General features: G+C 44.8%; 1 protein-coding gene across 6 annotated transcripts in view; it reads left to right on the top strand.

The window, feature by feature from the left end:
- The window catches only part of TRIM2 (tripartite motif containing 2), a 198,287-nt gene that overhangs the window by 36,367 nt on the left and 137,262 nt on the right, over positions 1-24,658 (top strand). For 2 of the 6 annotated variants that reach the window (XM_012448531.2, XM_012448530.2), the window contains exon 1: positions 20,762-20,894. The exons of 3 other annotated variants lie outside the window; for them this stretch is intronic. In XM_012448531.2, coding sequence (XP_012303954.1) covers positions 20,865-20,894 — 30 coding nt within the window. In that variant the 5' untranslated portion in view covers positions 20,762-20,864. Of the gene's footprint in view, positions 1-20,761; positions 20,895-24,658 lie in introns of those variants that run through there. One more of the 6 variants, XM_012448532.2, reaches the window with a different exon arrangement.

The raw sequence follows: 24,658 nt of genomic DNA, 5'->3' as shown, positions 1-24,658 counted from the left end.
TGAACCTCAGGTGAATCCTTAAAACTTTGAACCATTTCATCTTCATAAGGAGCTGTAAAAGGAACTGAAAGGGCCTCATTCTCATGCTCTGTCTCTAAGGAAGGAATTTTCGTTGGGGTTCAAGGGACAGCCCAGAGCAGAATCTTCTCCTTACACAGGACTAAGATGCCAGCCAAGGGCACCTGAGGGCCCCTTTTCAAGCCTTGTCCCCACTGCCAAGTCCCCGAAAGGGGAAGCCTTTCCCACGCCTGCGCCATTATTCCACACCTTCTGCTGAATTAGAGCCACACCTGACACCTGTCTCTCTTCTTATCAAAAAAAGCCTGCTCCTCCAGACCTTAAGAAATGACCAGAGGGAGAAAAAACAAGCTCTGCCTGTGTGGGGAAGCTGGCCTAAGGAGAACACAGATCACAGAGTTGCCAAGACAGAGAGATGCTGCTACATGTACTGGGAGTTTCCAGAAAAAGCAATTGCTTCTAATAGAATCCCCTTGCCACAAAATAGTAAAGGCTGTTTAAAGAACTATTTTAGGGCCGGGCGCGGTGGCTCAAGCCTGTAATCCCAGCACTTTGGGAGGCCGAGGCGGGTGGATCACGAGGTCGAGAGATCGAGACCATCCTGGTCAACATTGTGAAACCCCGTCTCTATTAATACAAAAAAATTAGCTGGGCACGGTGGCGTGTGCCTGTAATCCCAGCTACTCAGGAGGCTGAGGCAGGAGAATTGCCTGAACCCAGGAGGCGGAGGTTGCGGTGAGCCGAGATCGCGCCATTGCACTCCAGCCTGGGTAACAAGAGCGAGACTCCGTCTCAAAAAAAAAAAAAAAAGAACTATTTTAAAAATTCACTGTTAAAAATTCAAATCATGCTTATAAATTGTGCTGTTAGGGACGGGCACCGTGGCTCACGCCTGTAATCCCAACACTTTGGGAGGCCGAGGTGGGCAGATCACAAGGTCAGGAGATCGAGACCATCCTGGCCAACATGGTGAAACCCCATCTCTACTAAAAATACAAAAATTTGCTGGGCGTGGTGGCACACACCTATGGTCCCAGCTACTCGGGAGGCTGAGGTGGAAGAATCGCTTGAACCCAGGAGGCGGAGGTTGCAGTGAGCCAAGATTGCGCCACTGCACTCCAGCCTGGTGACAGAGCAAGACTCCATCTCAAAAAAACAAACAAACAAAAAAAAAACCATGCTGTTTATGAAGAGAAAATTCCATAGGAAGATAACTCTAACGAAGGATCTATCACCAGGTCGTAAAATATGATCATTTTAAATTTCAGAATGCTTGGCAATGTTTTCACGGAAGTGTCAGGAATTTTGTTACCATCACAAATCGATATGTGTAATTAGAATGCTAAAACAGCACATTTTTTGTATCAATGTAAACTGAGGCCCAAAGGATGAGAAAAAATTTGTAGATGCAAGTTACTCTCATATTTCAAAACAAGGTAAGTCCACCATGAAGGACTTACTAAGAGGGCAGCCGGTAGCTGTTTTGCAGCTCTAAGGCCATTTCCCCACCTGGAGGATTACTCTAGATCTTTGGAAAGGTTGTCAGTGTGTGAGCGTCTCTGACCCACCAGGGCCATGGCAGAGGGAAGAGGCGCTTCCTCCTCACCAATTGACAAAGGAGAGGTCAAGAGGAATTCTGAGAGAGCTTGATGCTCATCTGCAGGGTGGAAGCGTGCAGGACTAGATAAGAGCAGAGAGAGAGGAATGAGGCTGTGTTGAGGGCCACTGTTGTCCCCCAGCCGTTGGAGCAAGACTGCAGCTTTGCAGTGGGCCAACCAGACCTCTCCTGAGGGTCCAGTGGGGATCCTTTCACAGAGCCTCGTCCAGGTGGGCTGCATAGAGGAGTGCTTGGGCCCTGACAAAGGGAAAGTCTGTGTGAGTAGACTCCTGGATGACCCAGCACTGAGGTTCAGTGACAGGCAGAAAAATGGCAGTCACATCATAGGTACTCAGTGGGGGATTCCCAGCAGAGCCATCTCCAAGACCCTGCACACGCTTTCCTGGAGACAAATGCGAGCTTCAGACATTCACCAAGTCCTGAATGCATACATCCTTTTGTATCTAGTCCTATTATATAACCCAAAGACTATGGCTATTTTTGCCTAACTCCCCTCCTTAGGCCAAATCTGAGAGGACCTCATGGGCTGCAGGAGAAGGAAGTAGAATCTAGAAGAAAGAGAAGCAGCCAGGCTTTCCCATATTGCCCTTCATGTTCCTAGAACAAAAGCACAGAAGCTCTAAATCAAAAGAAGGAGTTATTATCATAACACTGGAAGGAACATTTTTTCTTTTTCCGAGACGGAGTTTCGCTCTTGTTACCCAGGCTGGAGTGCAATGGCGCAATCTCGGCTCACTGCAACCTCCGCCTCCTGGGTTCAGGCAATTCTCCTGCCTCAGCCTCCCGAATAGCCGGGACTACAGGCGCGCGCCACCATGCTCAGCTAATTTTTTGTATGTTTAGTAGAGACGGGGTTTCACCATGTTGACCAGGTTGGTCTCGATCTCTTGACCTCATGATCCACCTGCCTTGGCCTCCCAAAGTGCTGGGATTATAGGCATGAGCCACCGCGCCCGGCCCATTTTTTTTTTTTTTTTTTGAGGTGGAGTCTTGCTCTGTCACCCAGGCTGGAGAGCAGTGGCACCACCTCAGCTCACTGCAACCTCCACTTCACAGGTTCAAGTGATTCTCCTGCTCAGCCTCCCAAGTAGCTGAGATTACAGGTGCCTGCCACCACACCAGGCTATTTTTTTTGTATTTTTAGTAGAGACGGGGTTTCCTTATGTTGGCCAAGCTGGTCTCGAACTCCTGACCTCGTGATCCACCCACCTCAGGCTTCCAAAGTGCTAGGATTACAGGTGTGAGCCACCACGCCCAGCCTAGGAACATTTTTAAAGTGCACAGAATACCTGTAGAAACCTAAAAGTGAGGGCTGGGTGGAGTGGCTCACACCTGTATCCTAACAGCCTAGGAGACTTCAGTGGGTGGATTGCTTGAACCCTGGAGTTTGAGACCAGCCTGGGCAACATGGTGAAACCTCTTCTCTACAAAAAATACCGATATTACCCAGGCATGGTGGTGCACCCTGCAGTCCCAGCTACTCAGGAGGCTGAGGTGGGAGGATCATCTGAGCTGGAGAGGTAGAGGCTGCAGTGAGCTGAGACCATACCACTGCACTCCAGCTTGGTGACAGAGTGAGACTCTGTCTCAAAACAACAACAACCCCCCCCCCCAAAAAAAGCAAAAAACTGGTGGCTCCTCAGTCTATTAGCCTTGTTCTTCCATGGGGTTCCCTGAGGGATATAAGCCCATGCCCCAAGGCACCCATTTCTGAATTCACTCCTCTCTTTTGCAGTTAGAATGGTTCTCTGATCACCTTTGGAAGGGATGAGGGGCTGGGTGCAGTGGTTTATGCCTGTAATCCCAGTGCTTTGGGAGGCTGAGGTGAGAGGATCATTTGAGGCCAGGAGTTTGAGACCAGCCTGGGCAATATAGCAAGACCCTGTCCCTGAAAACAGAATAAGGAAGAGGTGAGGAAACAGTCATCCAAATCATTTTCTGTCCTGTCCTGTGTTCACACAAGGAACGCTGTTTTACATTAAAACACTTTACTTTCAGAAGAAGTTTAATTTTATTTCTCAAACTGGACATTTTGTACCCAGGAAATCCAAAGTCTTTCATAATCTGGCCCCTGCCTGCCACTCCCCATACTCTCTTTGTGGATAATCATTCACACCTCCATGGCTTTGCACAGACCATTTCTTTCTTTAAAAAAATTTTTTTTAATTTTATGAAATAGAGATGGGGTCTGTTGCCCAGGCTGGTCTCGAACTCCTGGACTCAAGCAACTCTCCCACCTCAGCCTCCCAAAATGCTGTGATCACAGGCATGAGTCACCACACCCAGCCTGGAGAGCTCATTTCTAATTAGAATGCTATTGGCTTCTTGCACCTTGGTAAAGAATAAAATGAAGACTGTAAGGTTTGTTCTTGCCGAGTTTAAAAGGAAGAAACTGAGGCCAACACAAGAAGATCCAACATGAAGGAATTTATTCAGGCTCCCGGGCGAGGTTCTGCAGTCCGACAGGAGGGGCCAGAGAAGTCACACAGACTCCTCTCAGACGTGGGGTTTTATAGGGAGTGGGAGAGCTCGATTGGTTGTGGGAGAGCAGGACTACTATTGGGTAAGGTTACAAGCCTTTGTTTGCATACAGGACTTGGCTGCTATTGGTTAGAATTACTCAGCTGCTATTGGCTAGAAAGACTCGGCTGCTATTGGCTAGAAAGACTTGGCTGCTTATTGGCTAGAATCACAAGACCCAGCTTGCATACTGGGTTCTTTAAGGGAAAGCCAGGCTGTGCGAGAAAGGGAGAAGGGAACATGCCCGAGTATGTCCGAGCCTTCGGAAAAAAGGAGGTGGAGGTGTGCGTCCGAGCTCCCAGCAAGGCAGCTGGCCTTACAAAGACCAATGATTGAGAGATGAGAAACGTTTTACTGCCAAGCAGGAAATCTAATCCAAAAGAGTTGTTCCCCTGGTGGGTGAGATTCAAGGGAGGGGAAATAGGGTAGGTCTTTAAAAGCCAAAAGGTATTGAACTGTCTCTATCCTATTTCAGGACAGCAAAGTCTTGGCATGTTCTAGTTGGTGACTGATATCTGGGCTTGTTGATTAGTAAACCACAGAGCTGGCTGAAGGTGACCTGCTGTGGCCACATCTGGATCACGGCTTGTACTTGTCTGTGATGTGGCCGTGAGGTACTCTAATGGGGATTATGGTGTCTGGGAAGTTTTCCTGCCTAATATCCCTTGTTCACTACTCCACCCTACACCCCAACTTGGCTGAGGAAGGCCCCTTCCTCTGTGCTGCCATAACTCTGAAGCCTATGCCTCCCTGAGACGGCAGTCACCTTGCGTCTTGTTTAATCATTGATTAATCCTTGTATGTCCAGCACCCAGAACAATGCCTGGAACACTGTAGCCACCTGAGGCTACATGAATCGGTAACAATAGCATATGCCAATTGGAGACTTATTGTTTCTATTGTTTCCTCTAGAGTTTATGCAACAGACATTTCCTTAGAAGTGACATTTCAAGACTCAAAATAACATAGTTTTGAATTGAAGTGGGGTATAGAGAATGATGGTATGAGGCAGTATGAATATCTTGGGGGAGGATGAACTTATCCTAACTAATGATTTAAATTAATATTTACGTAGATTTGATTTAAATCAAATCCATCTTGGAGGGGAGGAATGTTTATAACAGATGGGCATGTAATAGAACCCTATAATAAAATCTAAGTTTAAAGCTCAGCAAATTCCTTTCTGCTTGCAGATAGAGTTGGGAAAAACAGTTGTCATTGGTGAATTACAGTTAGTTTCTCGGGAAAGCTAGTGATTCAAGAATGAAGGGTGTTTTTCTGCTAGAAAGGAAGTACTGAAGAGAAGATGAATTCTGTACCCAAAGACATGTAAGAGAAGATGTGGGAATGAGAGCAGGAAAGAGACGCTGAACCTTGTTAACAGCCAGATGGAAACAAATAGAATAGCAGATAGTGGTGGGTGTGACTTGGGTTTTAGTGCCATTCATTACACTAGGTGACATTTACTGAGCACCTAATTTGCACCTAGCACTGTGCTAAGTGCATGTTATGATTTATCTCTGTATTCTTCACAGGAGGCTTAAGGGAGGATACTAATATTATCACCAGTTTACATATGAAGAAATTGAGGCTTAAAGATTTTTAGTAAGTGGCCCAAAATCTCAAAGCCTGTAAGTTATGGGTTCCGACTCCAGAATCTACTGTTTGCCATCTTTTCATGACAAGAGATAGAAAGAAAACTCAAACTAACTCAGAAAAAAGATGGATGTCATTGGCGGGAATACTAGGGCATCTCACAAGGCACAGAGATGCATTTGGACATTAGGGACAGCTGCAGCCAGGGTCTGCAATGCTATTCTTTTTTTATTTTTTGAGACGAAGTCTCGCTCTGTCGCCCAGGCTGAAATGCAGTGGCATGATTTCAGCTCACTGCAACCTCCGACTCCTGAGTTCATGCAATTCTTCTGCCTCAGCCTCCTGAGTAGCTGGGATTACAAGTGGCTGCCACCACGTCCGGCTAATTTTTGTATTTTAGTAGAGACAGGGTTTTACCCTGTTGACCAGGCTGGTCTCGAACTCCTGCCCTCAAGCGATCCACCACCTCAGCTTCCCAAAGTGCTGGGATTACAAGCATGAGCCACCATGCCTGGCCTGGAATGCTGTTCTTTCTTCTGTCTCGTATTTCTGCTTCTCTATGCCTTTTAGCTTTATTCTCTCCTCGTGAAGGTTAGCTTCTTTCACCTGGCAGGAACACAGATGATTAAAGCTGATGACCTCATACCTTATGGAGTCAAGCAGCAGAGAAGGATTGCTTCTTTTCCCTTAGTTTTTGTTCAGAAAGTCCAGTAATGGGCTTAGTTTAAGTTAGGGCCTCCCTTGTTTTCCACAAACCCCTTTCCCAGATCAATCACCTATGGCTAAATAGGCAGAGAAAAAATATTGGTTTAGCTTGGATTAATTATGAGCAGGATCATACAGCACAAACACAGCCTTGGGGGCTATCCCTGTGTCTTGGGCAGTCCCAGAGAAAGAGATAACACTTTAAATTGAACAGCCATCACCCAGTGGGTGCTTAAAAATACAGTAATGAGGAACACGGGTAACTTTAAACTTAATTTTTTTTTTTTTTTTTTGAGACAGAGTTTTGCTTTTATTGTCCAGGCTGGAATGCAATGGTGTGATATTGGCTCACCACAGCCTCCACCTCCCAGGTTCAAGTGATTCTCCTACCTCAGCCTCCTGAGTAGCTGGGATTACAAGCATGTGACACCACGCCCAGCTAATTTTGTATTTTTAGTAGAGACAGGGTTTCTTCATGTTGGTCAGGCTGGTCTTGAACTCTGACCTCAGTTGATCCGCCTCCCAAAGTGCTGGGATTACAGGCGTGAGCCACCGCACCTGGCCTAACTTAAAATATTTAAATGAGAAATGCATAGTTGTACAACTGAGATGTATGGGGATTCACTGGAAATCAGACAAGCTGTGCTTTCAGAAAATATACCCAGATTTTTTGTTCTTAGGCACAATTCTGGAGAGGAATTCTAAGCTATTGGTTGATAATTTTTATTTATTTTTCAAACAATAGATTTCCTTCATGATGATACAGTTCTGAAAATAAGTGAGCCTCATAACAAGGTTGAAAGGATTTTTTTTTCATATGCTTCCTCATTTCAGTAATTTTGGAGCCTAGGGGTTACACAGTCTGCAATGTTTAACAAGCTTTCCTATAGTATATAGAAGCTCCTTTTCATGAACACCCCTAAAGTCATCGTGCCGCAAGTTACGCCTGTTTTCTTTCAGTTTGTTCTCAGAAGTAATGGGTATAAGCATAGAAGCCTCCCTTTACCAAACTGCATAGTTGCGGGCTCAGTTCCTAGCATGTCCCCTCTGGGTTTATTGTCCCGTCAGCCCTTTTATTATCTCGGTTACTCTCTGTGAAGCTCCTCAGCCATCTCCACATCCCCTTTTTTGTTGCCAAGCCCAGATCTAATTGGTCAGTCTTTTAGTGAAACCCTAAAGCAGCAAGGACAATTCCTCACTCCGCACTCTTCCCCAAGCATCCCTTGTCACGGTGATATTAAGCACAGGGCCACAAGGCCACATCGTTGCATTTGAATTTCACTCTAACCAGTATCTTATCTGTATTCCAAACAGTGTCAAGGCTCTAAATTGCAATCAAAAAGTATCAACCTCTAAATATTTTTGAGGAGAAAATGTACATGAAGGTTAAGAGAATCTAGGCTGGGCGTGGTGGCTCACGCCTATAATTGCAACAATATGGGAGGCCAAGGCAGGTGGATCACTTGAGCTCAGGAGTTTGAGACCAGCCTGGGAAACATGGCGAAACCCTGTCTCTACAAAAAAATACAAAGATTATCTGGGCATGGTGGTGGGCGCCAATAGTCCTAGCTACTCTGGAGGCTGAGGTGGGAGGATCACCTGAGCCTGGAAGGTCAAGGCTACAGTGAGCCAGGATCATGCCATTGCACTCCAGCCAGGGTGACAGAGTAAGACCCTATCTCAAAAAAAAAAAAGTTATGAGCGATTCTAACGGCAAGTAGAACAAATGGAATTAATGCCAGTTGAACATATTGTGCCCATCATAGTCAGCTGATTTGAAACAGCCTCTGAGCACTGGATCCAGGAGTCCCTGGGCCTTTGCACTCACTGTTCCAAACACCGCCAAGGACGCTCTTTCCCCAGGCAGCCCACGGCGCACTTGCTGAGCCCATCCGGATCTTCTCACAGAAGGTGCTTCTCAGTGAGGCCTTTCTTGACCGTCCTATTTAAAATTGCAGCTTTCTAGTTCAGACCAGCCTGCCCAAGTCTACCATTGGTAATTCCCAATCCTCTTTTAAGGCTGTTTTCTTTTTTCCCGGCAGCACTTACAGGACAGGGTCTATAGTTTTAGCTGTCTATCTATAATTGTCCATCTGTCTACGCTAGTAGAATGTAACTTGTGTATGTTGTGTTCACTGCTTTATTCCCCAGCTCTTAGGAGCATGCCTAACTACAGAGGGGTCCTCAATGAACAATCTTTAAATGAAGAAATCTATGAATGCGAGTAGAATTCTTTGTGGTGAGGAAGAGCACTTGAACACTTATTTTTTTATTTATTTCGTGGAAAATATATATAAAGATTGCTATGTGGTAAACACTATTCTAAATGATTGACAAATACATCTCATTTAATCCTCACAACAATCATATGGGGTAGGACTATTATTGTCCCCATTTTGTGGATAAGGAAACATAGGCGCAGTCATGAATCACAGTGGGTATGTGGCTTGTTCTGTGTCTGCTCTCAAACACTACCATGCAGGCACAGTGGCTCACGCCTGTAATCCCAACACTTTGGGAGGCTGAGGCAGGTGGATCACAAGGTTAAGAGATCGAGACTATCCTGGCCAACATGGTGAAACCCCATCTCTACTAAAATTACAAAAATTAGCCAGTTGGTGGCACGCACCTGTAGTCCCAGCTACTTGGGAGGCTGAGACAGGATAATGACTTGAACCCAGGAGGTAGAGGTTGCAGTGAGCCGAGATCTCGCCACTGCACTCCAGCCTGGGTGACAGAGTGAGATTCAGTCTAAAAAAAAAAAAAAACACTACTATGCTGCCTCCATTAATTAAATAACTAAAATATAGTTGGCAAAAACACAAAATTGGACAGATTTGGTCTGGGGCCAGGCACAGAGAGCTTTCTGGGCAAGGTGAATTGAGCACAGATGTTGCAGAGGAGGCAGTGAATCAAATCCAAGTGTAGGAGAGATGAAGTGGGGGACTCAGAAGTGACAAAAGAAATTGAGAGAAGGATGTGCAAGTGAGGACAGGGATGTGGGGTCCGGGATATACAGAGAGAGCACTAGGAGAGGCTGATTGAGAAGCCCAGACGAACTGAATGAGGCTTCCACTGGTGGTACCCACGGATGCTTCGCTATGGCCTGGAATTCAGAAGCCAGCATCCAGCCAATGGCTTATGCAAAACAAGGGCTGGGGAAGCAAGTGTGGGAATGGGCCTGAGTATATGTAATTTAAGAGTGAGGTGGGGAAAGAGTGAAGAAGGAAAGAGAGAGGAAACACAGATTCTCAGAAATTTGCATTCATATTCTCTCATCTCTCCCCTAATCTTAGATTATCAAATGTATTCATTGATTAAAACTCCTTTAAGAAGTGAGTGGATAAACCAATTGTGGTATGTGCATATAAAGAAACCCTGCTGCGTAATACAAAGAATGAACAACACTTTGGTTTCTTTCATTCCACTTAATTAAAATGACATCATTTTCATTCCACTTAATCATTTATGCAACAACATGGATCAACCTCAAAATGATTAAATGGAATGAAAGAAACCAAACAAAAAGTTTAATCTGTATGATTCCATCTATATGAAATTTTAGACAATGCAAACCAATCAACAGAGACAGAAAGCAGGACCCTGGATGCCTGAGGATGGGACGGGGGGATGCAGGAAGAACTGGAAGGGAAGGATTACAAAGGGGTGGAGGGAAGTTTTGGGGGTGATGAATATATTCTTATTTTCATTGTGGTGATGGTTTCACAGGTGTTCACTCATGTCAAAATGCATCCAAATCTACCCTATTTTCCCAAAATTTTTAAGTTGAGAACACTCATCTTCTCCTAAGATTTGATAAACAATTTCTTTTCTTCTATGCTTTTTTCTTAAGTTGAAGATGAGGGGTCGTGGTTAAAAACTCCTGCTTAGCTTATTTCCCTTTAGGGGTTGATTACACTTATTCCCATCTCCCTTGCCTATGTGAGGAAATCTCTCCTGCTCTGGAGCAACTTCTTGGGGCTTCGAAGTGGATTGAATTCTGGTCCCCAGAATATATGTCTACCTAGAACCTCAAAATGTGACCTTATTTAGAATAAGGGTCTTGACCAGGCGGGGTGGCTCACGCCTGTAATCCTAGCACTTTGGGAGGCCAAAGCAGGCAGATCACCAGAGATCAGGAGTTCGAGACCAGCCTGACCAACATGGAGAAACCCTATCTTACTAAAAATACAAAATTAGCCAGACACAGTGGCACATGCCTCTAATCCCAGCTACTAGGGAGACTGAGCAGGAGAATCGCTTGAACCCAGGAGGCGGAGGTTGCAGTGAGCCAAGATTGTACCACTGCACTCCAGCCTGGGCAACAAGAGTGAAACTCTGTCTCAAAAAAAGAAAAAAGAAAAAAAAATAAGGGTCTTTGTCATTGTAATTAAGGTAAGGATCTCAAGATAAAATCATCCTGGATTAGAGTGGGCCTTAAGTCCAATGGTGATTGTCCTTATCAGAGACAGAAAAGGACAGAGAGACACCGTAGGGGAAAGGCCATGTGAAGAGAGACAGAGATGGGAGTGATGCAACTACAAGCCCAGGAACACTTAGAATTCCTGGCAGCTAGGCATGGTGGCTCAGGCTTGTAATCCCAACACTTAGGGAAGCTGGGGCTGGTGGATTGCTTGAGCCCAGGAGAGCAGCCTAGGAAAACCGGCAAAACCCCATCTCTACAAAAAATACAAACATTAGCTGGGTGTGATGGCATGCACCTGTGGTGGTCCCAGCTACTCAGGAGTTTGAGGTGAGAGGATCATCTGAGCTTGGGAGGCGAGGGTGCAGTGAGCTGAGATTGCACCACTACACTCCAGCCTGGGGTACAAAGTGAGACCCAGTCTCAAAAGAAAAAAAGAAAAAGAAAAGATTGCTGGCAGCCACCAAAGCTAGGAGAAAGGCAGGTTCTGCCTCAGAGCGTCCAGCAGGAGCCCTACCTTTGTGTTGTTTTAAGCTCGTAGTGATATTTTACGGCAGCTCAGGAAATGAGTAGAGGGCTACTAGGTATTTCCATTGCTACCGCCCTTAGTTCCGCCACTATATTTTATTTCTGCTGTTTCTTCTTCATTCTCTGAACTAATCCTGTTATACTTTATTCTCTTGGTATTTGACCATTTCTACCTAGCTGAACATGTTCATTAACTTCTTTTTTTTTAAAGATGAAGTCCTGGTTTTTCGCCCAGGCTGAAGTGTAGTGGCACAATCTCATCTCACTGAAATCTCCGCCTCCCAGGTTCAAGCAATTCTCATGCCTCAGCCTCCCAAGTAACTGGGATTACAGGCATGCACTACCATGCCTGGCTAAGTTTTGTTTTTTTTTTTTTTTTTTGAGATGGTGTTTTGCTCGTTACCCAGGCTGGAGTGCAATGGCACGATCTCGGCTCACCGCAACCTCCGCCTCCTGGGTTCAAGCAATTCTCCTGCCTCAGCCTCCCGAGTAGCTGGGACTACAGGCGTGCGCCACCATGCCCAGCTAATTTTTGTATTTTTTAGTAGAGACGGGGTTTCACCTTGTTGACCAGGATTGTCTCGATCTCTTGACCTCGTGATCCACCCACCTCGGCCTCCCAAAGTGCTGGGATTATAGGTGTGAGCCACCGCGCCCAGCCCCTAAGTTTTGTATTTTTAATAAAGATGGGGATTTGCCATGTTGGCCAGTGTAGTCTCAAACACCTGGCCTCAAGTGATACATCTGCCTCAGTCTTTTAAAGTGCTGGGATTACAGGAGCGAGCCACTGCACCTGGCCAGGAAACTGAAACTTTGAGAAGTTAATGAACATAGACTGGGTGGGGTGGCTCACATCTGTAATCCCAGCACTTTGGGAGGCTGAGCAGAAGGATGGCTTAAGCCCAGGAGTGTGAGAACAGCTTGGGCAACATGGCAAGACCCCATTCCTACCCCATTACGTGCACACACACACACACACACACACACACACACACACACAAAAGCTGGGTGCAGTGGTACTTGCCTATAGTTCCAGCTACTTAGGAGGTTGAGGCGGGAGGATTGCTTGAGCCCAAGGCTGCAGTGAGCTATGATCACACTACTGTACTCCAGGCTGTGGGACAGGGCAAGACCCTGTCTCTTAAAAAAAGATATAAAAAGATAAAGTTTCAGTTTCCTTGTCTGCAGAATGAGTGTGAGTACATATGCCTGGGGTTAATTGTAAGAATTAAATGAGTCCCTACATACACATGCTTTAGAACAGTACCCAGCACATAATGAATGCTCTATACATGTCATTACCATTATTACTAGGTGCTGCTCACACTTTCAAAGGGGTGGCTCAGCTGGTAGCTTCTTCAAAATTAATGGTACATTTTCTTCCATCAGGGTTACTGATGAAATGTTGCATCACTCTTGGATCTTGGGTGATGGTGTGAGAAAGTCTTTGTATGGGTCCTGGGATTAATTCTGAACTAGGTTTTCAGCAAATCCCCTTATGATCTCTCCCAACAAATGGAAAACCTTAGTGGTGTTAAAATTAGTCATGGTTTACCTCAATGGCTTGGGGATGAGCAAAGGGGTCCCAGGCCATTACTTGGTCCTCCATTGAAACCAATTTACTGTTATTTGTTCCATGGCTGCAGCCTAACTTTAGGCATCCTTTTACATGTGTGGGCCATTGGTCATATGGGGACAGAGCAAAAAACTGTAAGAGGCTTATAAGAAAACCCATTGGCATGTTTGGAAAAACAGAAGTCCACATCGTGTTGATGTGTGGTTAGCAGCATCACCACTTGACTACGTATGAAACTGACTTTAGGCCTTGCATTCACTTTCTTTCTTAAAGAAATACACAGGAATTATGTAGAATAATACATATGGAGCTTCCAAGTAGTTAGTAAGTTTAATGGAATGAGTTTAGAACTTTATATCTCTTTAACAGGTTGTAGGCTGACCTGAGTATTTTTTATACATAATTTGCAATGCACTGAGGAACAGCTAAGCAAAACAAAATCAAAAGCCTTGTCAAAGCCAAGAAAGATTGCAGTTTTCATTCCTTCTGTTTACAAAGCTCCTTAGTGTCACTGAAGGCTACGTCTCTAGCTACCCTGTTTATCAAGCCATGCTGCCTGTGCATCTGCTGTGGACTCAATGTTTGTGTCCTCCCATAATCCATTGCTGAAGGTGATGGTTTTAGGAAGTGGGGCCTTTGGGAGGTGATGAGGTCATGAGGGCAGAGCCCTCATGAATGGGATTATTGCTCTTATAAAAGAGACCCCAGTGGCTCACAACTGTAACCTCAGCACTACGGGAGGCCGAGGTGGGTGGACCACCTGAGGTCAGGAGTTTGAGACCAGCCTGGCCAACATGGTGAAACCCCATCTTTACTAAAAATACAAAAAATTAGCTGGGCATGATGGTGGATGCCTGTAATCCCATCTACTCAGGAGGCTGAGGCAGGAGAATCACTTGAACCCAGGAGGCAGAGATTCTAATGAGCTGAGATTGGGCCATTGCACTCTAGCCTGGGCAATAAGAGAGAAACTGTCTCAATAAAAGGAGAGAGGGAGAGCAGGAGATCTGAGAGCTTTCTTGCTCCTTCTACCTGGTGAAGGTGGCAAAAAGACAACTGTCTGTTAATTAGAAAATAGGCCCTTGGCAAAGTGGAATCTGCCAGTACCTTAATCTTGGACTTCCAGCCTCCAGAACTATAGGACATAAATTCCGGTGGTTTCTAAGCCACCCAGCTTATGGTATTTTGTTATAACAGCCCAAATGGACTAGGACAATGTTCTTTTAATTACTTTAAAAAAAAAATTAAAGGATTTAAAAACACATAATTTAAGCTTAGAGATCTGTGATTTCCAGAATTATTTGAGACTTAAGAAGTCTGAGCATTTGATACGGTTTGGCTGTGTCCCCACCCAAATCTCAACTTGAATTGTATCTCCCAGAATTCCCACGCGTTGTGGGAGGGACCCAGGGGGAGGTAATTGAATCATGGGGGCAGGTCTTTCCCATGCTATTCTCGTCATATGAATAAGTCTCACGAGATCTGATGGGTTTATCAGGGGTTTCTGCTTTTGCTTCCTCCTCATTCTCTCTTGCTGCCACCATGTAATAAGTGCCTTTCACCCTCTGCCATGATTACGAGAACTCTCCATGATTACAAGGCCTCCCCAGCCATGTGGAACTGTCAGATTAAACCTCCCTTTCTCCCCAGTCTCGGATATGTCTTTATCAGCAGCGTAAAAATGGACTAATACATCATTTATCCATATATTATCCAAAGGGCCTCTGTTGTGACTTCACCCAGTTCCATTCACCATATCATATATGGTCTCTTGACATGAGAATATAGTTTTATGTGTATATCATTTTTAAAAAATCAGTAAGCAATTTAATGTTTTCCCCTGGTTAAGCGTTTTGTATGTTGGCAAATCAGGGACTTGATAATTAGTGCAGTACTGGGTATTGAGCTAAGTCAGTTAATTGGGCTTCGGCTCTTTAGATGGGTTTGGCAAAGCTCTGCTTATGGGTAATTGAAGCTTCAGGTTGCCAGGAGTTGGATGACTAAGAGGTAGCTGTTTTGGATCAAGGGTAAAATTTTAATTAGATGATGAGCATTCTCAAAGGGCATGTAGCAATTTTCTGAATTACATAATCTAATGGTTCAAAATTTAGAAAGAAATGATGTCATATCTCCATCTTTTAAAAGAACACACATCTGCCTCTAATTATTTTGTGTATTATTTTTAATAACAGCAACAGGCCAATGCTAAGTGATATGGTGGTGAGGAAAGAAATAGGCCCTAGGGATGTGTGAAACAGCTTTGCCAGACAGTTTCAGCTCTACAGAGTTGTGTTTTCTTGATGAAATTCCTGGAAAAGTCTTCTTTTTATGTTTTCAAAGTCTCCTCTTCCTCCTTGTTCTCAGTTCACTTCCTGTTTCTACCTTCCAAGGGGTTTACTTATAATAAGAGTTCAAATATAGTCCTTCCCAGATAAAAACATGTGAATCTCTCTCTTCTTGATTGATTCTTAATGAAATATATGCTGAAAGAAGTAGTAGACTCAGCCAGGCCTGGTGGCTTATGCTTGTAATCCCAGCACTTTGGGAGGGAAACGCGGGCAGATCACTTAAGGCCAGGAGTGTGAGACCAGTCTAGCCAACGTGGTGAAACGCTGTCTCTACTAAAAATACAAAAAAAAAAATTAGCCAGGCGTGGTGGCAGGTGCCTGTAATCCCAGCTACTTGGAAGGCTGAGGCAGGAGAATCATTTGAACCCAGGAGGTGGAGGTTGCAGTGAGCGGAGATCATGCCATTGCACTACAGCCTGGGTGACAAGAGCGAAACACCATCTCAAAAAAAAAAAAGTAGTAAACTCACTGAGAATGTCAAACAGTTTATAGAGGGTAGGGATTGTATCTATTAATATTATGAAGAATCTGTTTGCTTGCAGAGTGGCTTTCTGCCTTGTTGCCGGCCTGTGCCTGATCCACACTTATATTTTTTGACATTTAAAATGCTTCTTAATAAATCTTAGTCAGTTATTTTTTTTCTTTTGCATTGGAAAACAGCGTTCTGCCTTACCTTCCATAGAAAGGGTGCGAGCAGGTCTACTGCACCCACCTGCCTCACAGTGCCTGGGGCTTAATAGATGCTGAGTGATGCATAAATATAAGGATGAATTAATTTAATAAATCCTCTTTTTATTTATTTTTTACTTTTATCATATTTTTGTAGAAACAGGGTCTTGCTTTGTTGCCCAGGCTGGAGTGCAGTGGCACCATCATAGCTCACTGAAGCCTCAAATTCTTGGTCTCAAGTGATCCTACCTCAGCCTAGGGAATAGCTGGGACTACAGGCAGATACCACCGGGGCCAGCTAAATTTTTGTTTTTGAGGTGGAGTCTCACTTTGTCGCCCAGGCTGGAGTACAGTGGCACGATCTTTGCTCACTGCAACCTCCGCCTCCTGAGTTCAAGCGATTCTCCTGCCTCAGCCTCCCAAGTAGCTGACATTACAGGCACCCCCACCATGCCCAGCTAATTTTTGTATTTTTAGTAAAGATGGGGTTTCTCCATTTTGACCAGGCTAGTCTTGAACTCCTGGCCTCAAATGATCTGCCTCCCAAAGTGCTGGGATTACAGGTATTAGTCACCATGCCCAGCCAGCCAGCTAATTTTTAAAATTGTTTTAGAAAAGGGGGTCTCCCTACGTGGCCCATAATCATACAATATGTGACCTTTTGTGTCTAGCTTCTTTCACTTAGTGTAATGTTTTAGGGATTGATCTTTGTTGTAGAACTCCATTTCTTGTTATAGCTGAATAATATTCCATTGTATGTATATACCACAATGTGTTTATCCATTCATCTGTTGATGGACATTTGGGCTGTTTCCATCCTTTGGTTATTGTGAATAGTGCTGCCGTGAACATGGGATGTACACATATTTGTTTGAGCGTCTGTTTTCAATTGTTTTGGGTATCTATCCAGAAGTAGAATTGCTTGGTCACATGGTAATTCTATGTTTAGCTTTTTGAAGAACTGTAGAGCTGTCTCCCACAGCAGCTGAACCATTTGACATTCCACCAGCAATGTACAAGGGTTCTCATTTCTCCATATCCCCCTAAACACTCATTTTCTTCCTCTTCCTTTTTATTAAAAAAATATTGTAGCTATTCTAGTAGGTGCAAAGTAGCATCTCATTGTGTTTTTTTCTTTTTTTCTTTATTATTATTGTTATTATTTTTTGTTTTTGAGGTGGGGTTTCACCATGTTAGCCAGGATGGTCTCGATCTCCTGACCTCATGATCCACCCACCTCAGTCTCCCAAAGTGCTAGGATTACAGGAGTGAGCCACCACACCTGGCCTATTATTGTTATTTTTTAATAGAGACAGGATCTCACCATGTTGCCCAGGCTAATCTCTTAACTCCTGGGCTCAAGTGATCCTCCTGCCTCAGCCTCTCAAATTCCTGGGATTACAGGTATGAGCCACCACGCCTAGACTCATTTGGATTTTTGGCATTTTTTTGTCTTTTCCTTTTGAGACATAGTCTTGCTCTGTTGTCCAGGCTGGAGGGCAGTAGCACGATGTTAGCTCACTGCAACCTCCGCCTCCTGAGTTCAAGCGATTCTCCTGCCTTAGTCTACTGAGTGGGATTATAGGCATGCACCACCACAACCGGCTAATTTGTGTATTTTTAGTAGAGACGGGTTTTGCCATGTTGGCCAGGCTGGTCTTGAACTTCTGACCTCAGGTGATCCACCTACCTCACCTCCCAAAGTGTTGGGATTACAGGCGTGAGCCACCGCACCTGGCCTCATTGTGTTTTTGATTTCCATTTTCCTAATGACTAATGTTGAGCATCTTTCCATGTGTTTGTTGGACATTTATATATTATTTTTGGAGAAATATCTATTTAAGACCTTTGTCTGCCTTTGGTTGGGTTGTCTTTTTGTTGTTGAATCACGGGAGTTTAAAAAATATATCCTGGATACTAGAACTTTATCAGATATATTATTTGCAAACATTTTCTCCCATTCTATAGGTTGTCCTTTCACTTTCTTGATAATGTCCTTTGAAGCACAAAAGGTCTTAATTTTGGCTGTGTGCTGTGGTTCATGTCTGTAATCCCAGCACTTTGGGAGGCCGGAGCAGGAAGATGGCTTGAGGACTAGACGTCAAGGCTGCAGTGAGCTATGAAGCTATGATCTGGCCACTGCTCTCCAGCCTGGGTGACGGAGTGGGACTTTGTCTCTAAAGACCAAAAAAAAAAAAATTAAAAAAGTATTAAATTTAATGAAGTTCCAATTTATCTATTTTTTTCCTTTGGTTGCTGATAGTATCCTGAAGCTTCTTAAAATGACAGGATCCTAACACTTGTGAAGGCTGTGTCACAGGCACATCCTCAACCTTGGAAAAATAAACTTTCTAAGTTAACTGAGACCTGTTTTTTTCTGGGTTCACACACTTTAAAAGAAAACTAGATTCTTTCAAGAAGGTAACTTGTATCTTAAAGTCAAAGCTGTGAAAGTATGAACGTAACAGCTCTTTGGAATAATTAGAAGGATACAAGGGCCAGAAGAAACCTCACATATCATTTAGAAAAGGTTCTGGAGGAATTTTACTTTAATACAAATTAAATACCAGTGGAAGAATCATATCAGAATAACATAGATTAGAAAGGACGGCATTTTGGGATTATTATTTTTATGATCACATCAGAAGGGCTTGAGAAAAAGTTTGTGGAAAATAAATACATTTCAACATTTTTCTCTGATAATTCATTTTGACAACTACTGTGTTCATTTTGATAACTACTATACCACTTTAAAAATACCACTTTATAAATGATGAAACTATTCCAAATGTAGTGACTGTGCTTTTCTTTTCTTTCTTTTTTTTTTTTTTTTGAGACCAAGTTTTGCTCTTGTTACCCAGGCTGGAGTGCAATGGCGCGATCTCGGGTCACCACAACCTCAGCCTCCTGGGTTCAGGCAATTCTCCTGCCTCAGCCTCCTGAGTAGCTGGGATTACAGGCACGCGCCACCATGCCCAGCTAAGTTTTTGTATTTTTAGTAGAGAAGGGGTTTCACCATGTTGACCAGGATGGTCTCGATCTCTTGACCTCATGATCCACCCACCTTGGTCTCCCTAAGTGCTGGGATTACAGGCATGAGCCACCGCACCCGGCCCATGACTGTGCTTTTCACAGTCTGTATACCTTTAATTTTTTCAATGCCACACAATCAACCAAATAGCTCTTAACTTTATTTTTACTTCAGTGTATTATTTAGAAATTATTTAAGGGAAAAAAAACCCTACAGTTTATTTTCTGGTTCTTGGTTATTATCAAAGGGTATTGGAAGGTTAAGCTGATGTAGTAGCTTTAAAAATAGAATTTAGTTAAGTTTAGGGGACAGAAAGAAGCCATGGCTGTCCTGCCTTCTTCCAAATATACTGAACTACTGATTTGTTTGATCAAATTGAATGCTCATGGTCTGGCATGATTACAGGTGCAAGCCTATAATCCCAGCTACTAGGGAGGCTGAAGCAGGAGGATGGCCTGAGCCCAGGAGTTTGAGGCTACGGTGCACAATGATTGTCCCTGTGAATTTCCAGCTTGAGTGATATAATGAGACCCCCATCTCTACACACACACACACACACACACACACACACACACACACACGAAGAAGAACATAGACACATCAAATGTGAGCCACTTTGCTGACTTAGGCATAAAATAAGTCCATTTCTCTGGGTTCTAAAGATGTACAAATCTTGCAGTGAGCCGAGATCACCCCACTGCACTCCAGCCTGGGCAACACAGCAAGACTTTGTCTCAAAAAAAAAAAAAAAAAAAAGTTAGCTGGGCATAGTGGTTCACGCCTGTAATCCAAGCACTTTGGAGGCCAAGGCGGGCGGATCACCTGAGGTCGGGATTTCAAGACCAGCCTGACCAACAAGGTGAAACCTCGTCTTTAAAAGATAAATAAATAAATAAAAATAATAATAAAAATTAAAAAAAGTAGTCCGGATTTGTTGGCACACTTCTGTAATCCCAGCACTTTGTGAGGCCAAGGCAGGCAGATCACTTGAAGCCAGGAGTTTGAGACCAGCCTGGCCAACATGGTGAAACCCCGTCTCTACTAAAGATACAAAAATTCACCAGGCATGTTGGTGCATTCCTTTAATCCCAGCTACTCAGGAGGCTGAGCCAGGAGAATCACTTGAACTCGGAAGGTGGAAGTTGCAGTGAGCCGAGATCGTGCCACTGCACTCCAGCCTGGGCAACAGAGCGAGACTCTGTCTCAATAAAAAAGTAAATAAAAATAAAAAATAAAGATGTACCAATCAAACAAGCATTTGCTCTGTAGATGAGGTGAATGCTTCTGATCAGATAGTGTGTTCGATAAAATGAGTATGTCATCAAACTAACTTCCTTGGTCTTTGTTCTTTGGTTGAAAAACTCCTGTGGACCTTATGAATACTGCATGTATTAACCCCGGAAGACAAAAGATAGCTAATCCAACATAAATGTCTGTGGCTTTAAAAATACATATTATTATGTGTGCAGTGTACAAACGCTTTCCTGAAATTGGTCTTCTGTGGGCAGTGATTTAAACTTTTCAACTTGGACGCTTTTCCTACTGGGGGCTGTAAAGATGAGAACTCGGCCCTTACTCTTTCTCATTCCCGTCTTCCCTCTTCGGAATGAAACACAATATCTTAAGCAAACAGAGGCCAAAGAGGCTGATCATTGGCTCCCATTGTCCCCTGATACTGCAGCCCCGCCCCTTTGGCTTGTGCTGACAAGCTGTTTATATTTTAGTAAGGGCCACCCTTTAACTCGGCAGCTTGATGAATATAATGGGCCCAATTGTCTGCGGGCTGCAGGGAGCTGAGTCCCCAGATCGGAGGAGGCTGGCACTGGTCTTTGATGCACAGGAGTGGCCGTTATGGAACGCAGGTAAGGACGCTTCTAAATGTGTGATTATTCTTTTTCTGGGCCAGCTGGGTAATCTGGGGCTGGGAGAAAGAAGTCGTGATTGAGTTGCTACTTTTTCCTGGTTTTAATTTTTTGCCGGCTGAAGATGAAAGGAAAAGACCGGTTCACTGGGATTTGGGATTTGCTGGCAAAGCTCACAGTGAGCTCCGTCAACCCCGGCAGGAAGGGAGCAAGGAAGCAAAAAAAATCGAGGGAGAGACACAGCCGGATTTGACACCAAAGCAACATGAATGTGGCAAAGCTTAAGGCCAGTTCCAGTGATGTTGTGAGACTCAAATGCTGTTTTATTTCCTAACGTAGCTAATCACAGTCAGGAGCTTAGCTGTGCCTCTCCGGGGTTTCCGTAAGCCAGCTGCTAGCCGATGTAACTCAGTCGACCCCATTTGAAAGGACCTAATATCTGCCAGTATTTTCAAAGGGCAAACCTTAGTAGTCTTGCATGTTATAAATAGGTCTATTCAGAAATGTGGGAACGGTTTCGAGCTGGCAGGAGGCTGTAAAGTTTTACTGCCCCATAAAAGTGCTCAAAGGGTACTATGGCCCTCTGCAGTGAGGCTGCGGAATGAAGGAATAGCCCCAGGCGAATAGAGCGTTTGTCCTTGACTACCCAAGTAAGAAGTCAGCAGAACCTGGGACACCATGTGAGTTGGGGGTGAAGCCTGACGTGGGCTTGGCCAGCCACACCTCGGGGTGCTCGCTGGTTTCCGGGGTGTGAATGGGGGAGGGTGGAAAACCAACAAAGACCGGGGCCTGCTTTATCTTCTTGGCTGGCCCATTTGGTGCTGAGTGAGGCACTTGTCACAGCTCAAGGAGTGCGCAGCGGGCAAGGGAGGGGTTGTGTCGTCGTTATGACCTGCAAAGTGGGGAGGGGGCTGCAACATTTAGAGTCCCAGGAATGGCTACAGAAAGTCCTGCCTCCTGCTGAACAATAGAAGTACCTAGGGCAGCTTGGATCAGATAAGTTTCAGGTGAGCCTAGTGGCGCTGAGTCAGTGAACTTCTGTGTTTGATATCAACGGGAGCCTGATAAAATGAAAAGGTGAGGTTTAATTTTTAGATAAAGCTAAAAGTGAACCAGGGGACTTTAATACTTCTAGTGCTTTGAAAGTCTCCCGCCGGGCGCGGTGGCTCACGCTTATAATCCCAGCACTTTGGGAGGCCGAGGTGGGTGGATCACGAGGTCAAGAGATCGAGACCATCCTGGTCAACAAGGTGAAACCCCATCTCTACTAAAAAATACAAAAATTAGCTGGGCATGGTGGCACACGCCTGTAGTCCCAGCTACTCGGGAGGCTGAGGCAGGAGAATTGCTTGAACCCAGGAGGCGGAGGTTGCGGTGAGCCGAGATCGCGCCATTGCACTCCAGCCTGGGTAACAAGAGCAAAACTCCGTCTCAAAAAGAAAAAAAAAAAAAAAGTCTCCCTGCCTCTCCAGATTCCCACGACTTGTATCAATTATCCAGGTACACCTTGTTTGAAGCCATCATGCTGTTTGTGGCTCCAGGAGATATTAAGTCAGAATACAAAGGTTATTATTTAATGAATAATATTCAAATATATTATTCAAATGAATTTGACCCCAAGCAACACAAATGCTTGAGCCTATCATATGAAAATAGACAGTTTTCTGGCCGGGCTCGGTAGCTCATGCCTGTAATCCTAGTACTTTGGAAGGCCAAGGTGGGTGGATCACCTGAGGTCAGGAGTTCAAAGCCAGCCTGGCCATCATGGTGAAACCCCATCTTAAAAGAAAAAAAAAAAAAGAAAACAGACAGTCTCTAAGTGAGGCCAAGGCCTCCAGGAGTGGTCCTAGAGTCCTGAAGAGGGATGAGTCGCCCCATGGGGAGGTCCAGACAAGAAATGGAACTTCTGACTCTGCCAGTGAACTTTTGACTCTCCCAGGTACAGTGGAGGCTCCAAAGGGAAAGGACTGGCATGCATCGTTCACCCACCGCAGGCCTCACAGATCCTGTTTGGTTAGGTCAGTGCATTCTCACCTTCCCACCTAACTGGGAGTCCCACAGTTTAATTCAATTCTGACACTAACTGCAGTGAGTGCAGACCCCCGAGGTTTAAGGGCTCAGTCCTACTAGGCTGCCCGACTTCAGAGGCCAGTTGCAAGCTGAAGGTTGTCACCTGTGCTTCTGACCAGCTGGCTATCCACAGGAAGTTCCCATGATCTCTCCTCGGGTAGATTACAAGCTGTGTAACTTTGTCTAACTTTGTGCTGTAAGTCAGAGATTGACTTCTTGAGGTCACTCTTTTGTTAGAATGGCTCACAGAACTCAGGGAAGCATTTAATTACATTCACCAGTTTATTATAAAAGGTATTACAAAGAATACAGATGAATGAATACATACAGCCAGGTGAAGAGATGGCTAGGGAGGGGTCTCAGAGCTTCTGTGCCCTCTCCAGGTGCCACTCTTCCAGCATCTCCCTGTGTTAAGCTATCCGGAAGCCCTCCAGACCCACTCCTTTGGGTTTTTATGGAGGCCTCATTACAACGGCATGATTGATCAAATCATTGGCCATCGGTGATTGAGTCAACCTCCAGCCCCTCTTTGCTCCCTGGAACCAGGGTCAGGGGGTGTGCATGGGTGGAGTAGGGAGAATGGGGCTGAAAGTTCCAACTCTCTAATCACATGCTTGGTTCCCCTGGCAACCAGCCCCCCTCCAGAGGCAATCCTGGAGCCCTCAATCATCAATCATCTCATTAGCATATAAAAAGGCTAATCTCTTTGTACATTCCAAGGGTTTTCTTTCTTTCTTTTTTAAATTTGAGACAGGGTCTTGCTCTGTCACCCAGGCTGGAGTGCAGTGGCAGGATCAGGGCTCACAGCATCCTCAACCCTCTGGGCTCAACCGATCCTCCCACCTCAGCCTACCAAAGTGCTGAGATTACAGGTGCGTGCCCCCACACCCAGCCAGTTCCGAGGGTTTTAAGAACTATGTGCCAGGAAGCAGAGACAAGGCCACATATATATTTCTTATTATAAATCACAATATCACACTGTCCTCATGATTCACACTTCAGGTCACTTACTCACCATGTAACTTTGTGCAAGTTCCCTAACCTCTTTGTGCCCAGTTTCCTTATCTGTATAATTTGCTAAATACCAGGAAGGGCCAGCTGCACTGATGGGCCTATGCTATGCAGTGTGGTGGCTGATAGGGGACGGACGGCACACTGAGGCAGAAGCCAAAGAACACGGGGTAAAAAACACAGGGTTGCTGAGTGTGGTAGCTCACGCCTGTAATCCCACGCCTGTAATCCCTTTGGAAGGCTGAGGCAGGCGGATCACCTGAAGTCGGGAGTTCGAGACCAGCCTGACCAACATGGAGAAACCCCATCTCTACTAAAAATACAAAATTAGCCAGGCCTGGTGGCACATACCTGCAATCCCAGCTACACGCAAGGCTGAGGCAGAAGAATCGCTTGAACCCAGGAGGCAGAGGTTGCAGGGAGCCGAGATCATGCCATTGCACTCCAGCCTGGGCATCAAGAGTGAAACTCTGTCTCAAAACAACAACAACAACAACAAAAACAAACATGGGGTTAAGAGCAAGAGTTTCGATTCAGACAAACCTGGAGTCGAGCCTCACTTCTGTTGTTTTACTTGTATGTTATTGGGCAAGTTACTGAATCTTCAGCCAAATAATGGGGATGACAATCTATTTCACTGGATGATCGTGAGGTTTAAATGTGGTAACACCTCGAAGTTCCTT

This window comes from Aotus nancymaae, unplaced genomic scaffold (assembly GCF_030222135.1).
Source record: "Aotus nancymaae isolate 86718 unplaced genomic scaffold, 86718_ANA_hifiasm-v0.15.2.pri h1tg000033l, whole genome shotgun sequence".
NCBI lineage: Eukaryota > Metazoa > Chordata > Mammalia > Primates > Aotidae > Aotus > Aotus nancymaae.
This window is presented reverse-complemented; position numbering and strand designations above follow the sequence as displayed.